The sequence below is a fragment of the Pantherophis guttatus genome, chromosome 2 (genome assembly GCF_059756535.1).
Source record: "Pantherophis guttatus breed Tessera chromosome 2, ASM5975653v1, whole genome shotgun sequence".
Taxonomy (NCBI): domain Eukaryota; kingdom Metazoa; phylum Chordata; class Lepidosauria; order Squamata; family Colubridae; genus Pantherophis; species Pantherophis guttatus.
The window spans coordinates 93,304,203-93,321,185 of record NC_142064.1 but is presented as its reverse complement, the minus strand read 5'-3'; the positions used below and the strand labels follow the sequence as shown (position 1 = coordinate 93,321,185).

Sequence of the window (16,983 nt, the reverse complement as noted above, 5' to 3'; positions counted from 1 at the left end):
CTATAAAGCAAAACGTGGAAAAGAATTAATGTTATGTTACCTTCCTCTCTTCATCTCTGAAATAGTGGGTGAAATGTGAAGGGGCTTATTCTCCCGCCGTTTATGTCCGATCTCACCAGTAGATGGCAGCAACGAGCGAGTGTACCAAGTATCATGTCTGCTGACATCTTGTGGTCATAAGGAGTTTTGCAGTCGGACACAGTCTTTATCACCGGCGGCAGGCAATTATTTCTAATAGAAAAAAAATGTTGAAAGTTTTATAACGTGATCTACGCAATTAATTCACCTTAAGCCCCCCTCCCCCCTTTTTTTTTACTCTCAGGCGGTGTGTGTGAATGTGTCTGACGCAGCTCTCAGACTGCTGCATTATGCTAAAGCGAGTTGGCAAGCGCTCTGCAAACGGCTATGGAAACCGCGATCACTATTTTGGTTTTTTCCCCCCAAAATGCGCTCCCACAACGAGAAACTTAAAACCTTCTTCTAGAAACCGGGTAAATTAGTTGCCGAATTTATTGTCTCCTCCCCTCCCCCCCCTCATTTTGATGGAGATCCTTTCGGTCCGGACGTTGGGTGTCTCCATTGAAACGATGCCACAATGAGCGTAATCAGACCAACTTTCCTTCGCACGAACTGGGGAACGTCCTGTTTTCCAAAGTGGGATTCGGGGAACTCTGGAAGGTGGATCCCCGGGATCTGCTTCTCCAGACCCAGATGGTCCTCCGTAGGGGTGTTGTTGTGTGAGGAGCGCCGCGATCCGCTGCAGGCTTTACTGTCAACCTAAGGGAAGTAGAGGTACAAATTGAAAGTAAAAAAGCGCCTTAAAAAAAAAAAAACAACCAGGAAGAAGAACGGGGACTTGGGTGAGTATCTTTATTTCCTATGGGAAGCATTTGCGATAGTTTTCCTGTTGGTTCTGCACATCTGCAAAAGGCGTAAAAAGGCGCCTTAAAAAGAGAGACTCTCCTTATTCGGTTTACTTTTTGGTCTCCAGTTCTGCGACGCAATAGGGCATTTACCATTGGAAAGGCACGAACAAACGAGCCAAAAGATTACAAATAAAAGGGGAAAACGTAACGTTAACTCTTCTAAACTAAAAATACCAATTTAACGTTGCAGCTCCGCCTCTCACATAAGGGAGAAAGGAAAAACTTTGGGCCTATTTTAGCTCAAGCGGCTTCAACTTATCTCCCCCTTTTAATTTCTAAACTTTTCTGTATCTCCCTATAGTAAAAGCTTTTACATGTTTAAAGCGTCTGTCAGTTCTAAGCTTTTGTTTTAATGTTTCTTCGGTATTATTGAAAGAGAGAAGCAGAGGCGACTTAAAAAAAAAAGGCAAAAACTATTCAGACCAATCCTTCCTTTACCTTTCAAGGGAAAACCTTATAAACCTTGATAAAATATTAGTGCTAACAGTACCCTTAACACTTCTGGGAGAGAGATTCTATAATTGTCTTGTAGAAATTATATATTTCATGTGTGTTCTTTGCTTTAAAAAAGCAAATTATAGACGCCTCAGATCAGTTTCTACAATTATGCAAATTTTTCAATGCAAATAAATGTGAACTTGCATATATTTATTATGCCGCATTATTGTATCTACTCTAGAACAAAGCATATTGCTTTTGTTCACTGCCTCAAAGATTTACAATAATTACTGGATACGTTATTTCCTGCAGTAAGACAAAATTCCTTAGCTGTATTCCATATGTGAAATCTTATTCTATCTTACTTTATATTTTCATATAATAAAGAGCACTGATGACAATTAAACGTAGGTGTGTATCCAGTTTTCTTTTGGTATAATGTGACCTTATTCACTGTGTTGCTGTTTCCATGGTTTCCTACTACAGGTGGTCCTCGACTTACAACCATTTCACTTAGTGACCATTCAAAGTTACAATGGCACTGAAAAAAGTGACTTAAGATCATTTTTAATACAACCTTTGCAGCATCCCCATCGTGACGTGATCCAAATTCAGTTACTTGGCAACTGACTCATATTTATGACAGTTGCAGTGCCCTTGGGACATGATCACTTTTTGCGACCTAACAAATTAAGTCAGTGGGGGAGCCAGTTTCACTTAACAAACGTGTTACTAACTTAAGAACTTCAGTGATTCACTTATCAAATGTGGTAAGAAAGGTCATAAAATGGGACAAAACTCCCCTAACAACTCAGAACAGAACTGTTAGGCTCAATTGTCATAAATTTAGGACTACCTATATATGTTGAATCAAAACTCCAATACTGTACAGCAGGGGTGTCAAACTTACGTCATCACGTGACATATCAGGACTTTTTCCCCCTTCGCTAAATCGGGCGGGGGCGGAGCCAGCATGTGATGCATCTGGCCCATGGGCCGCGAGTTTGACACCCCTGTTCTACAGCCAGAAAAATCCATAACATTCTTGTTACAGATTAATGGAAATAGAATGTAGAACAGTAGTTCCCAATTTATGGCTGGTAGTTCACTAGTGCCGTACTGGTAAATACCTTCAAATTAAATTAAATTTTAAATTATTGCAATCTCACGGGCTTGTCCTAATATTCTAGAGATTTGGCAGTCTCAAAAGCTTTGGGCCTTAAAATAAATAATTTGTATTTAATGTTGGATCCTGTGGATCCCACCTGGAAAGGGACACATGTGCCGTAGTACCCACACACTCACTATTGCTAACTCTAGGTTTATATGGGCCTCAAAAGTTTTTGATGGGGATGTGATCAGCCACATACACCAGGAAGACTGGGAACTGCTTCCTAGCACATACGCCAAGAAGAACATGCTTCTGAACTGTATCTTTTCATTTAGCAGGTGCATTAATTCTAAGGAATCCCTGATTAAGGAAGCTACAGTAATACAAGATCAAGGATTGACTCAGGTTTGATGGCACTTTTCCCCCCACCAGTGACGACAGTGGAGAAGAACAAGGATTTCTAGGGAAAATACAAGTGGACCACTTATTGGGCATGTTAAGGATTCCTGAGCCCCCAAACATGAAGATTTTGTATGCCTGATCGTAAGGCATGAAAAGAATTAAGAAGAAAAGATTTTGGGCATCTTGCTTCTGCTTTATGGCTTTCTTTTTTCTCCTGATCACTTTCCAGGTACCAAAGATACTTGGGATGGAGCTGGGAATATGTTCAGAAATGCCCGAAAGAGAGAAAGGAATAGCTATGTAATGTAAAGTTTTAGGAGATAGAATGGGGACACTGCTATATCAACTTTGGAATTCAGCCTGGTGGGAGGGGTTTAATTATGTGCTCAATGCTTCCAAATCTCTGTTCTTTTCTATGGCTGGGTTTTCACCAATAGATAATACTGGTAGTCCTTGATTTATAACCATTTATTTAGTGGCTGTTTGAAAGCACTGAAAAAAGTGACTTATGCCCGTTTTTCACACAATTGTTGCAGCGTCCCCATGGTCATATGATCAAAATTTGGATGCTTGGCAACTGGTTCATATTTATGACAGTTGTAGTGTCCTGGGGTCATGTCCTCCCCTTTTGCGACCTTCTGACAAGCAAAGTCAATGGGGAAGTCAGATTCACTTAACCGGGTTACTAATTTAACAACTGCAGTGATTTGCCTAACAACTGTGGCAACAAAGTTTGTAAAACGGTGCAAAATTCACAATTGTCTCACTTAGGAACAGAAAATTTTGGACTCAATTGTGGTTGTAAGTCGAGGAATACCTGTATGCTCAAACAGTAAAAAATACAGGGCAAATTATTTTCCTTGAGCAAAAAACATCCCCATTCTCATTACTCTGGTTCTGCTTTCATGAATTATTCTAACTTATTATGCCACAGCTTGATTCCTCTGGCAAGGCTGTGAGCTGATGCAGTTAAAAAGGAGAAGCCAGATCAGAGGTAACTCTGTCAGGGGTCAGAATTCCTCCTCAGCAAGTGGCCCCCAATCTTTTGGGCATGAGGGACGGATTCTGTGCAGAGTGGTTTTTGGGGTTTTTTTGCAGACCAGAGGGGGCGTGGTTTCGTGTGCTGCATACATCCCGCAGATGGAGCTTTGCTTGTTTGCACAGGCTGGTTTCTGGCATGCCAGTCCAGTGACTAGGGGTTGGGGATCCCTGTCCTAATGGATCCTGTGGAAAACTATACATTTTTTCATGTGAAATGGTATAATGAAATTAAAGTTATGATCTGCTGTTTGTAGGCTTGAATCCAGATGAGATGGGGATAGCAGACTTCCTAGCTTCTGCATTAGTATCTTCAGTTCTCTAGAAATGGTACACCAAGGATGGGGAATCTGGAGAACAGGATAGGACATGGTATACAGACAAGGAAAATTCCTAAAAACTAGAAGGAAACAAGCATCTTAGATGTTTTTGAATAAAACTGTTTTCTGTAAGTTTGGTTGCTTGGTTATTTTATAGTTTTTATACCTTGCCCCGCTCAAAAAAGACTTAAAATTATAAATGGAACAAAAGAATAAACAAAAAATACAAAAAAGCCTCAGCAGTAATAAGAAATCAGCTCTCTCCCAGTGGCAGTAAAATTGTAGTAGAGTTCAATAAAAAGCTTGATTAAATAAAATTATCTTTTAATTTTCTGGAAACCATGAGGAGGAAGGGAGCTTCACAGATTGTGATAGTCTGATATGACTAATATATGAACAGAGTAAGTTAACAGTCCAGAAATAATATGTTTATCATAGCCTCACTGAGTACGTTTTAGAAGAGTGTGTGTGTGTGTATTGGAGGAGGGGATTGCACCGTTTGAGTTAATGATAACTCCCTGTGAGTGCCTGGCCTGGTCCCTGAAGTCTTGCTGGCAAAATTTCAGAAGTGGTTTGCCATTGCCTGCTTCCTAGGGTTGAGAGAGAGAGGGACTGGCCCAAGGTCACCCAGTTGGCTTTGTACCTAAGGCAGGACCAGAATTCACAGTCTCCCAGTTTCTAGTCTGTTACCTTAATCGCTCCACCAAACTAGCATTCGTTAGAAAGTCTAAGCCCATTTAAAATCAATATCAGTGCATACCCTCTTAAAGAGGTTTTATGCCTTATTTCTTAAGCCTTTGATAATTCTTAATTTTTCTTTGCTTTCAAAAGGTGGTTGTGGAACTGGGCAAGTCTGAACAGTTGACCTCAAAAAACTCAGCCTCACAAAACGAAGATGAGTTCCAGAAATATCCTCCTCTGTTTTTCAAAAAGCCAAAACTTGACCCCAGTGCAGGAAAAAAATTGCACAGAGGCACATATCCCGTTTTGCTCTGGTGGTCTCCACTCACGGGAGAATCTGGACGGCAGGCTCAGTGTGGCGAAAATGTTTGCTTCTTTACTATCAACAGGACTTACCAACACAATCCTATGACTAAAGCCTTTCTTTTTTACGGTAAGGGACTGGCTAAAGTTTTGGAAAGGTTATTGAATAATCTCTTGCTCCCCCTTTTCTTGTGTAATTTACATATTGATTTGGGTATGCAGAAAAAAAATGGAACCAACTGGGAATATGGTGATTTATATTACAGGTAGCCCTTGATTTATGATTATAATTAGCACAGGATTTCTGGTCATAAGTCATTGTGGTGATAAGAGGAAGGACCAATGTGGCTAGACCTGAGTTTATGACATTTTTTGCATGTGGTTCTAAAGTGCAAAGCCATTCTGCGTGGGTGGGGTTTTTTTTGCCAGAAATTAATTAAAAAATGTCAGAAACTGGCATGAAACATAAATCATGGTCATGTGATTGTGTGACACTGCAACCAGTCATAAATGCGAGCCAGCTGCCAAGTGCCCGAGAAAGGGTCATGTCATCTTAGGAGGTTACACGACATTTTACAATGGCCAGAAGTGCCTTATGGGTTGCACACCACCAGTTCCAAGCCCATCTTAATTTCAAGTGGTTGTTAAGCAACTAATTGTAATTATTCCCCATCCTGAATAATCAACATTTCATGGCCACTGAGCATGCTGAGTCCTGATAGGGTAATTTCCAGATTTCTTTCTTCCTCTTAGTTTTTTCCCCCCAAAATGGATTTTTGTTCTATTTCAAATCTGTCATTCTGATGCAATTTCCAATTTTCTAAAACAGTGGTACCTTGGTAATAAGCTGCTTTGAAACTCATCGAATTTGGTACTCAACATATTTTGATGCGAAAATTTCATCCCAGTACTCATTGTTTGTTTGGTACTCAACTCACAAGCTAGAATTTGTCAATGTTGGCTGCCTTGTGATTCACTAATTATTCCATATACTGTGTTTCCCCGAAAATAAGACCCTGTCTTATATTTTTTGAACCCTGAAATAAACTCTTGGCCTTATTTCCATGCACTCAAAAGCCCGATTGGGCTTATTATCAGGGGATGTCTTATTTTGGGGGAAACGGTCGGAAAATTTGTTTGGTACTCATCAGTTTTGGAACTCATCGCGCCTCCTGGAACCAATTAATGATGAGTACCAAGGTACCACTGTATTAGTATGAATCTTACAATTGGAGAATGTCTGCATTATTTGCAATGACCACATTACCTTGAAATAATGACTATTTATATTATTGAAGAAAGTGCAACTAAGTCCATTAAATTTAATTAAAAGGAATTTGTTATATTTTTCAACATCTAGGTACTGATTTCAGCATACACAGCTTACCTCTGCCCCGTGCAGACTACCATGACTGGGCTCTTTTTCATGAGGAATCCCCCAAAAACAACTACAAGCTTTTCCAACCTCCTGCCATCACTTTGTTCAACCACACAGCCACTTTCAGCCGCCACTCACATCTACCGCTTACCACCCAGTACCTTGAAAGTATTGAGGCCTTGAGATCCCTGAAGTACACAGTTTCTTTGCAAAAAAAGAACAGCTTGCGGAAGAGACTTGCGCCTCTGGTCTATGTACAATCTGATTGCGACCCTCCCTCTGACAGAGACAACTATGTAAAGGAGCTGATGTCTCACATTGAAATTGATTCCTACGGAGCTTGTTTGCATAATAGAGACCTTCCAGACCATCTCCGAAATCCATCCTCCATGGACAGCAATAGTTTTTACAAAATACTCACTCAGTATAAATTCATCCTGGCTTTTGAGAATTCCGTCTGTGAAGATTATATCACTGAAAAACTCTGGAGGCCGCTAAAGCTGGGAGTTGTGCCTGTTTATTATGGCTCTCCCAAAATTCAAGACTGGCTTCCGAGCAACAAGAGTGCCATTCTTGTCACAGATTTTCCACACCCAAAGGACTTGGCTCAGCATATCAAAGCTTTGGATGTGGATGACAAGGAATATGTGGCCTACCTTGAATGGAAGTTGAAAGGTGACATTTCCAACAGGCAACTGCTTGCTGTTATGAAAGAACGCACATGGGGAGTGCAGGATATCATGAAAGATAACTACATAGATGCCTTTGAGTGCATGGTATGCACGAGGGTATGGGAAAATATCTGGAGACAAGCAAAAGTAAGTATAAATATGTCTCTCCATAGGGACATGTCATCATTAAGTCAATAGCTGTCTTTTGATCCTCAAGCAGAATCAGTGTAGCAGAGGCAAAAAAATTCTGCAGAATTACAGAGTTTCTACAGAAAGAAGATGTTGCTTCGAAAGAGGTCCATGGGTCATTCTGTGATCCATAAATGTAGAAAGTAGTTAGAGCACATTGACTTCAATAGCACAATAGCAATAGCACTTAGAGTTATATACTGCTTTATAGTGCTTTACAGCCCTCTCTAAGCAGTTTACAGAGTCAGCATATTGCCCCCAACAATTTGGGTCCTCATTTTACCCTCCTCGGAAGGATGGAAGGCTGAGTCAACCTTGAGCCTGGTGAGATTCAAACTGCCAAATTGCAGTCAGTCAGCAGAAGTGGCCTACAGTACTGCACTCTAACCACTGCGCCACTCCGACTTCATTTTACTTTCAGGACTATTATTTTCTCTGTTCTCCCATCTTCTTGGATGTACATTTGAAGGATAAAATGTCCCTTCTTCTTGTTCATATTTCTAACATACATTTAAGTTACCTTTATACATTCTAGACAATTCCTCTGGTGGCATATACCAACAATACGTCATTTTATAAAAATTCTCTCTAAGATGATAACATAATTTTATCATCCTATAAATGATAAGCATAGGATGAGATAGGATAATAGGCATCCTATTATCATATAATGCCTTCAGCTACATGTTCTTCCATTGTTCCATTTGTATATTGTAACCAAAATTTTTAATCCACTTAATCATGCATTTTTTTCACTTGGTCTTCTATTTCAAATTTCAGTAAAAATATACATTGTAGCAATATTCATCATTTGTACACAGTTCTGTTTAAAACTTATTTGTCTACTTTGAATATTTCTAATAATTGTATATTTAAAGAAACTATTGACAGAAACATCCAGCTGCCACAGATCTTCTCTTGATTTTATTTTATATTCTCTGATAAAATTCTAATAACTCACAATAAGTTTGCCATTTGTGTTTACTTAACAGAGGTGTTTTTGGCCACAGCCTGGGTTTGTATCTATTCCATATTCTGAATAATAAAATCTACATTTTTAAAATCTACATTAACTTTAGTTTTATTGTACCATAAACATCCGTGTCATCTGAATTTCTAGTCATGTTCTAACTTCAAACGTCTTCTTTTCTCAGTAACACCCACTCTTTCATCCAAATTAAACAAGCTGCAAAATATACTTTCAAATCAGGTAAACACGCTTCTCTTTCTTCTTATAACACCTTATATTTAACTCATGTATTTTTTTCCTGCCACCTAAATTTAGATATATCCTGGCATTATTTAAGTAGTGCATCAGTTGTCAAAACAGGCATTGTCTGAAGCAAAAATAACATTCTAGCCAAGAAATTAATCTTAATCACAGAAATTCTTCCAGCAATGGCAATTGTATTTTTTCTCAATATATCTTTTTAAAACTTCATTCTGTGTCTTCATATAATTACTTTAAAATAACATACAATTCATATTTGTCATAGTAACATCCAAGTATTTTACCATCTCAATCTTAAAATCCATTTTATCTCAGTTCTGTTTGATCCTGCATTTTCATATTTTTATTAATATCTTCATCTTCTGTTTATTAATCTTAAAGCCTGTTATTGCATCAAATTCTTTTAATGTACTCAGTAATATTTCAATTCCCTTTAAAGGATCTTTCAAAACCAGCTCCAAGTCATTTTTCTGCCACAATCCTTTTGTCTTGTTTTATATCTCTATTTAGTGTTTCAAGAACCAAAATAAACAGAAGAGGGGACACAAGGGCAGTCCTATCTTGTTCCTTTTTGTATTTCACATGGATTTGCTAGTTTTCCATTATCAATAATTTGTGCTTTCAGTCAAGTATAAATAGATTTTACCCATTTTATTCTTTTCTACATTCAGTGAAATGTAACTTCTGAAGATATGATGTCCCCATTTAAAACAAGCCCTTAGCTAATTAGCAGGTCCAATTATTGCCAGAACATTGATTTCTAAACAGAGATGCAGAGAATTTAAGAGGGCACAATTTGAACTGGGTCACTAAAGGTAAAGGTTTCCCTGTTTAGTGATGGCCAGTTCTAGGGTGTGGTGTTCAACTCTGTTTCTTGGCCCAAGGAACCAGGGTTATTGAAAGACGTTTTCCATGGTCATGTGGCCAGCATGGCTATATGCCAAAGATGCATGGAAAGCTGTTACCTTCCCACCAAAGTGGTACTTATTAACCTACTTGTATTTGCATGCTTTCAAACTGCTAGGTGGGCAGGAACTGGGGTAAGGAACTGGCGTTCACCTCATTGCATGGTGCTTGGGTCTTGAACCTGGGTTGTCAGATTTCCAGCTGACAAGCTCAGCATTTTAATCGCTGAGCCATTGCGCCCCCTCACTAGGTCACTAAGCTGCCTAACATCACTTTGTAGAATTGCCTACATGCAATTCCATCTCAATCCTCTTTGTTGGATTCTGAGTTTTAGCACTTAAACTGAATATGGGGATGATCTGATTTGACGAAAAGCTTATACCTAAATAAAGTATAACTATGCTGTAAAGTTTAAACTTTACTGTTCTCTTTTCTGATCAAAAGGTGGTTTTTATATTAGCATATATAGCAAATCTCTATACAAAATATGATCAAAAGTATAAATTCAACTCACTTCTGCAGTTCAGTCATTTTGGGAATGTTTAATGAAATGTTATGATTGTAATAGGCTAGAATAATTAATCTTGTTCTTCAATCATCCAATGTTGGAATCTTTGAATGGAATCCATCAGTTCCCTCATTTCTTTTGAATATTTTCATTCTGGCTTTCATGGGGTCTTCACTTAGGGAGAAATTATTTCTTTTGACACTCTTTTTTTCTAAAATAATATTATTGCTTTAAAATGTCTATGAATTCTGTTACTGAGCTTTTAAAGAGTTAAAAATGGTTAATTCTTTTTTGGTGGCATGACTAATCACCATCAACTTAATTTAGATTTAAATTTATGATATTTTAATCTTTTGAAGTTGCATTGAGTGAATCTGTACATCTTATTCTCTAACACTGAACTCAACCTGTGTGTCTTTATAATATATCAGTATTTAGCAAGTTGGAGCCAAACTGTATTCTGCCTGAACCCACAAAAACCATGGTATCATGATTGGTAGAACAAAACTCTGGCAATTTGCTTTTTTTCCCCCATATAATTTTATTAAGGATTTTAATTACAATAGTAATTAAATTAAGTCTAGAAGACCAAAGTATTTGAAATGGCAGAAAACCAACCTTTACCTCTTAAACCCGACAACAAATAAACACAGATTGTGTTTTTATCTTTTTATCAGGGAATGCCACCAAGAAGATGGAAGGCAGAAGCAAACCACCTGAGCTGCCCCAGTCCTCAAGCATTTGCCTTTTCTCCTCTCAGTGTGCAGAGAACTGTTCTTCAGGACGTGTGGAGATCAAGCTTTGAACAATCTAAGAGAGAAGCTCGTGCACTACAGCAGCTGGTAGAAAGGAACAGGAATTTCACAGCCCTGGAATTCTGGACTCTGGTTTTTAGAGACTAGTTTAAAAAACAAGGAGTACTTACCTCAAGATAGAAAAAAAAAACTGCAACCAGAATTAGCTACCGGTAGTAGCAAAATCCAGTGTTCAGAATAAAGTAGGAAGCACTTTTAATCCCTGAATGTATTAAAAGGTGTATTTAGTAACTATTTATCATGACCTGTTTGGTCATCTTGTAACGTGTGTTTTTACTGCTAATACTAAGACATATTTTTAACATGTTTAGATTAACACAAGAATGTAATAAAATCCATGCCTTTTCCACTTTGTGTGCCTGTGGTTGTTTCTGCTAGGTTTTACATTCAAGCTCATTTGCAAAAGATATCTGACTAGATATCTAGTGCTCTGACTCGGAATCAACGTGCTTTCTATGTTTCTTGCAAGTTTACACGTAGTTGAAGTAATGAACTGTCCAGAGGTGGGTTTCAACAGGTTCTGACCAGTTCTGGAGAACCAGTAGCGGAAATTTTGAGTAGTTCAGAGAACCGGTAGTAAAAATTCTGACTGGCCCCACCCCCATCTATTCTCTGCCTCCCAAGTCCCAGCTGATCAGGAGGAAATGGGGATTTTGCAGTAACCTTCCCCTGGATTGGGGAGGGAATGGAAATTTTAGAGTATTCTTCCCCTGCCACGCCCACCAAGCCACGCCCACCAAGCCATGCCATGCCCACCAAGCCACACCCATAGAACCAGTAGTAAAAAATTTTGAAACCCACCACTGGAATTGTCCTGTTCAAAGGAATGGGCAATGATGTGTTTATTTTGTGTGTGTGTGTGCATGTGTGTTTGTGATATCCCAAAGAAAATACTTTACATAAAACATGAAATGTTTACCAGAAAGGTGTAGAAAGAAGAACTACAGCTAATCCTTTACTTATAACCATTCATGTAGTGATTGTTCAAAGTTATAATAGCATTGAAAAAAAGTGACATATGACTATTTTTCACATGACTATTGCAGCACTCCCATGGCCATGTGATCAAAATTTGGATGCTGGCTGACTGGTTCATATTTATGACTTGCAGTGTCCCAAGGTCACGTGATCACCTTTTGCCACCTTCTGACAAGCAAAGTCAATGGGGAACCCACATTCATGTAACAACCGTGTGACTAACTTAACAACTGCAGTGATTCACTTAACAGCGGTGGCAAGACAAGTCGTAAAATGGGACAAAACTCACTTAACAATAATTGTTTTACAACTGTTTGACTTAGCAACAGAAAGTTTGGGCTCAGTTGTGCTCGTAATTCGAGGGCTACCTGCACAGAGCCATGGCAAGAACAAAAAGAAAAGTACATAGCACAGAAATCTTAGAATATCTCACTCAAGTGTCATCTCATATGACGGGACTTTGTTTTTCCTTACTCCCCATATGTAGAATATTAGAATATTTTCTAGCTCGATGCCCATGGGTTTAAAATGGGCACAATGACAGATGTTAATGACAGAGCTTGAATTAGGGTTGGAGTTATTTGCTTGAATAATTTCCCTGGTTCTCAGGTAGTGAAGCCTTCATTAAACACAGAAATAAATAAGCCTGCGCATTATAAACCTGATACTGGCGGGCATTACAAAGCCATGGGAGTGACCAAGCCAGTTAGGATTAAGTTGGCCTGAACTTGGTATCCTTCAGATGGCTCAGACTTCATGGTTTCTATAATCTCCATGGCTTTTATGGTGTCAGGATTACAAAAGGTGAAGTCTAACATATTTGCAGGGCATCAGATCAAGAAGGTTTCTGTATAAAGGAAGTAAAGGAAGCCTAAATTGAACAAAATCCCTGCAACTATCTACAGTTTAGGCTGGACCCATCACTGCTATCAGAAATGCAGATATTGCAATCTCTGCGGAAGAATCTAACACACCCAAATACACACACAAAGGAAAACTTTAACCAGCTCAATTCTGAAAGGTTTTTATTTTTATTTTTTTTTTAAATCCCCTCGCTAGAAATAAAGCTGTCAATGATACATACTATATGTAGATGTGAGTTGTTAAAGTGCTGGCACCATTATACAGAGAATGGGGAGCAGATCCCTTGGGACCAAATGCTTTGGCAGTATCAAAAGGCGATAAGCTTCCATACCCCAAAGTGTCTTTCTGTCAATCACATTCCTGCTGACCGTGCATTTTGTCCATGAACAAGCAGCTACTCGCTTGCACGGAAAGGCAGAGTATCTGCTATTGGTCACTCTCATTGGAAAGCCCTCAGAGAAGGAGGGGGGCATTTCTGCTGCATCTCTCTACATTGCCAACTTTCTCAACATCAGCAGTTTTAGTTAAAACTTGGCAGCTGGAAATTCCCTGACAAAGAGGATGGATATAAAATGCATTAGCGTTTGGCATTCGTATGCTGACATAAAAATAAATATCTTAAACATCCTGATTTGCCCATCACCCACTTTTAAAACTAGGAACATTAAAAGCTATGTCACTGTCACAAGTAAATGCCTTATTCTCTTATAAGTGAATTGTATATACACGGAGTATTAGGGGTTAATTTATTCTTCCTCTCTTAATATATTCATATGTAACCACTCCCCTCCTTTGCTCCGCCTTGTAAATATATAAGGGGCTGTATGCACCTCCTCTTTGCTTCTATCTACAATACTTCAGAGAATATAGAATGCCTACTGTAAATAAAAAGTGTTATATTTGAATACTTCTCTCTGGAATCATTTATTGAGTCAGATCCTCAAAATTTCACAACAGTCACAAAAAGAAGTGGCACAGTCCAAAACATTAGGAATACCTCCCCATCACTTTCTCCAAGCATCAGCATTTTTACAATGCTACTGTATTTACAATGTATTGCAATGCCATCCTACTTAATTCACCAAGATCTGTTCCTAGTCAAGTCTATGCAGGATTTCAGGATTCCCCTTGTCAACATAAGACATTTAGTAATTGCTTGTCAATTGAAAGAGTGCCTACTGTCTTACCATAGCAGCTTCAATCTTTGGCAACAGAGCAAGGGTGAAAGTGACATTGTTCATTTCTGTCCTTAAAGTGGCCTGCTGGATTTCTTAGTTCCAAATTACCTTCTCTTTTTAACTTCTTTGGTTGCACAGTGGTTAGAATGCAGTATTGCAGGCTAATTCTGCCAACTGCCAGTAGTTCGATCCTGACTGGCTCAAGGTTGACTCAGCTTTCCATCCTTCCGAGGTGGGTAAAATGAGGATTCAGATTGTTGGGGGCGATTTGCTGACTTGGTAAACTGCTTAGAGAGAGATGTAAAGCACTATGAAATGGTATATAACTCTAAGTGCTATTGCTATTGCTGTTAGCCCTGCAAAGGTTGATTTCTGTGATGGAGGTTCTGCTATGATCTCCAAAATTGGCCATTGTTGGGTGCTGTATAGCAAGACACCTGAAATTATATATAAGAAATTCCATCCTAAATGCTACAAGAGTTCCTCTTAGTATGTTTGGTTTGTGTAAAGTTAAATTCTGACTCAGTTATAATGGTACCCCATTGGAAGTTTTGAAATAACCATAAGATACAAAACATAATGGAGAAAATCTATCTACATAGTCACTAATAATCACCATTGACTTGGTGGTACATAATCAAAGTTAAATTTCACCAATATTTAAGCTTATTTGTCCATCTTTAAACAGATATACCCACAAACACACACACACACACACACACATACACACACACACACACACACGCATACACATACACACACACACAAGTAGCTGCTTCCTAATAGGTACACAATGTCATTTGGAAATCTATTTAGAAATAAGGTCCATGCCAGATTGCACAGAAAGGGCTTTAACTAATTGGATTTTCACTATACTCCTATACGTGTCAACTCAAAAGGACGTCCCCTGAATTTAATGAAGTGTATTCCCAGCAGCTGAGTCAAAAATTGCACACTTACATGCACTTCTTCCTGTTAGGTGATTCATTTCTGAAATGAGTATACTCAAGTGTATCTAATTCTGAGTAAAATCGATCTATTGCCCCATTTTTTAAAAAATTAAAGATACATATGGCATTCAATTGTACGAAGCTTAAATACATGCAAGTAGCTTCCAATACACACACACACACACACACACACACACACACACACACACACACACACACAGGATGTATGTATGTATGTATGTATGTTTGTTTGTTCAAGCATAATTCTGGAATGCCTCGAGTAATTTTGACTAAACTTGGTACACAGAAGATTTACCCTCCAAGGACAAACACTGTGGGGGGTAAGACACCCCTGGGTGTGTATCTCTGTGTGTGTCTTTGTGTGTATGTTCCAGCATATCTCTGGAAAGCCTGGGCCTTTAAGGAGACCAAGTGCAACGTCCTAAAGCGACATTTCTTTGTGGTGTCATGGAAGGAGGAAGGGAGCCTGATTAGGCCAGTACATCAGTAGGCCTATGAAGGGAGCCTGATTAGGCCACTACAGAGGCCTTTGACTGAGCGTGCTCCCTCACACAGTGGGCCTTTAAAGCCTAGGCCTCCCTCACACAGTAGGCCTATGAAGCGAAGGGAGCCTGATTAGGTCAATATAGAGGCCTTTGATTGAGCACGCCACGGCCTAACTGGATCGTCCGTCCCCACCTCACAGCCTTGGCCCATTTTCCCAGGATCGTCCTTCGCCCCAACTCATCGCACGAAGGACGGGACCACGCCAACCGAGGTGAAACAAGTATGGAGGCCACAGAGGAGACCCAGCCTATTTCAGCAGGGGTTGAGGAGATGCAGCATGGCCCAACTCAGGGATTTATGTTCCAGTCCCAAGCCCAGTTTGAGGAAATGGTAAAACGGATGGTGGCACAGGTAGGGGGGTGGGAGAGGGAAGGGAGAGGGCAAGGATGATGGGCATGGGAGTAGGGGGAAGAAAGGCCCCTCTCAATGGCTCCCTGTCAGACAAACACTTAAGACGCCTATAAATACCCAGGTAGTGCTGGGTTATCAGCTAGTAGTTTATAAAAACACACTTGAAAGTATCTTCAGTTTGCCATAAACCAGCCTTCTTCAACTTGTTGCCCTCCGTCTTTTAAACAAATATCGTTATTATTTGTATATATTAAAATACAAGAAAAAGAAGTAAAAGAAGAAAAAAATTCACACACACTAAAAGCCAAGTAAATCAAAACACATCACAACATACTGTATCTGTATAATACAATTCCATTGTAAAGTGAAGCACCTTTTTAACAATAAATTGAATTATGGCTGGCAATGTCTTGGAATCATATTGATCAGTTTTTCCATTAAGAGCTAGTTCAAAGGCTAAAAGTGAACACCGTTCTTAAGTCCCAAGATTTTACAGTAGGTGTTGTAATTTTTCCCTGCCATGTATTACTTTTCTTTGTATCTAAAGTCTGATGTAGCCAAAATTCTAATAGACTGACAAATTCAAATGTTTCAGGATATTGTTTAATATTACATTTATATCTTTAAAATAATTATTTTAAAGGAGTCCCTGTAGATTTTAGTTCGCTAGTCATTGCCAACTATAGGGGGCAGTGCTCAAGGCCATTGAGCCAGTGCTGTCCGAAGATATTTTGTGGTCATAAGGCCAACATGACATCAACAGGGTGCTGTTAACTTCATATGGCAGTGGTACCTATTTATCTATTTTAATTTGCATGCCTTTGAACTGCTGGGTTGGCAGGAGTTGGGATGAGGATGGGAACTCAACCCATTGCATGGTGCTCAGGTCTCAAACCTGGGCTGCAGGCTTTTCCAGTCAACTAGCCCAGCATCTTAACTCAGTGAGCCACCACACTGCCCCTCTTTTCAGTACCATATTCAAAATAGAAATATTAAATCAACAAGGATCCTCAAACCGCAGCATCTTGTTCAGAACCAGGCTGTGAAAGCAGTGGGTGAGCACGCATGCAGCTCCACTTGCGGGCAGGCAAGCATGCACACACAGCAACATCACTGTGGTGATTCACTTAACAAATGTGGCAAGAAAATTCATAAAATGGGGCAAAACTCACTTAACA

General features: G+C 39.2%; 1 protein-coding gene across 4 annotated transcripts; it reads left to right on the top strand.

The window, feature by feature from the left end:
- The first annotated feature begins 348 nt into the window (after positions 1-348).
- POFUT3 (protein O-fucosyltransferase 3) lies at positions 349-11,266 on the top strand. Of its 4 annotated transcripts, none has more exons than XR_004590085.3 (6): positions 349-860; positions 2,811-3,106; positions 5,067-5,349; positions 6,580-7,415; positions 8,612-8,667; positions 10,780-11,266. XR_004590085.3 is itself a non-coding variant. In XM_060690383.2 (5 exons), exons 2-5 carry the CDS (start codon positions 3,026-3,028, stop codon positions 11,002-11,004), a joined length of 1,425 nt encoding a protein of 474 aa, XP_060546366.2. In that variant the 5' UTR covers positions 356-860; positions 2,814-3,025; the 3' UTR covers positions 11,005-11,266. The 4 variants fall into 4 exon arrangements, 2 of the variants coding, with proteins under 2 accessions (XP_060546366.2, XP_034266574.2); XR_015732314.1 differs by having other exon boundaries at positions 387-860; positions 2,814-3,106; XM_060690383.2 differs by lacking the exon at positions 8,612-8,667 and having other exon boundaries at positions 356-860; positions 2,814-3,106.
- The last annotated feature ends 5,717 nt before the right edge of the window (positions 11,267-16,983 follow it).

What these genes read in the sequence shown, in the direction of transcription:
- POFUT3 (XM_060690383.2), top strand. Translation starts at nt 3,026, where the DNA reads ATGAAAAGAATTAAGAAGAAAAGATTTTGGGCATCTTGCTTCTGCTTT. An exon ending in TAAAGCCTTTCTTTTTTACG is followed by an intron (nt 5,350 to 6,579) that starts GTAAGGGACTGG and finishes TTCAACATCTAG; the next exon opens with GTACTGATTTCAGCATACAC. An exon ending in ATATCTGGAGACAAGCAAAA is followed by an intron (nt 7,416 to 10,779) that starts GTAAGTATAAAT and finishes TCTTTTTATCAG; the next exon opens with GGAATGCCACCAAGAAGATG.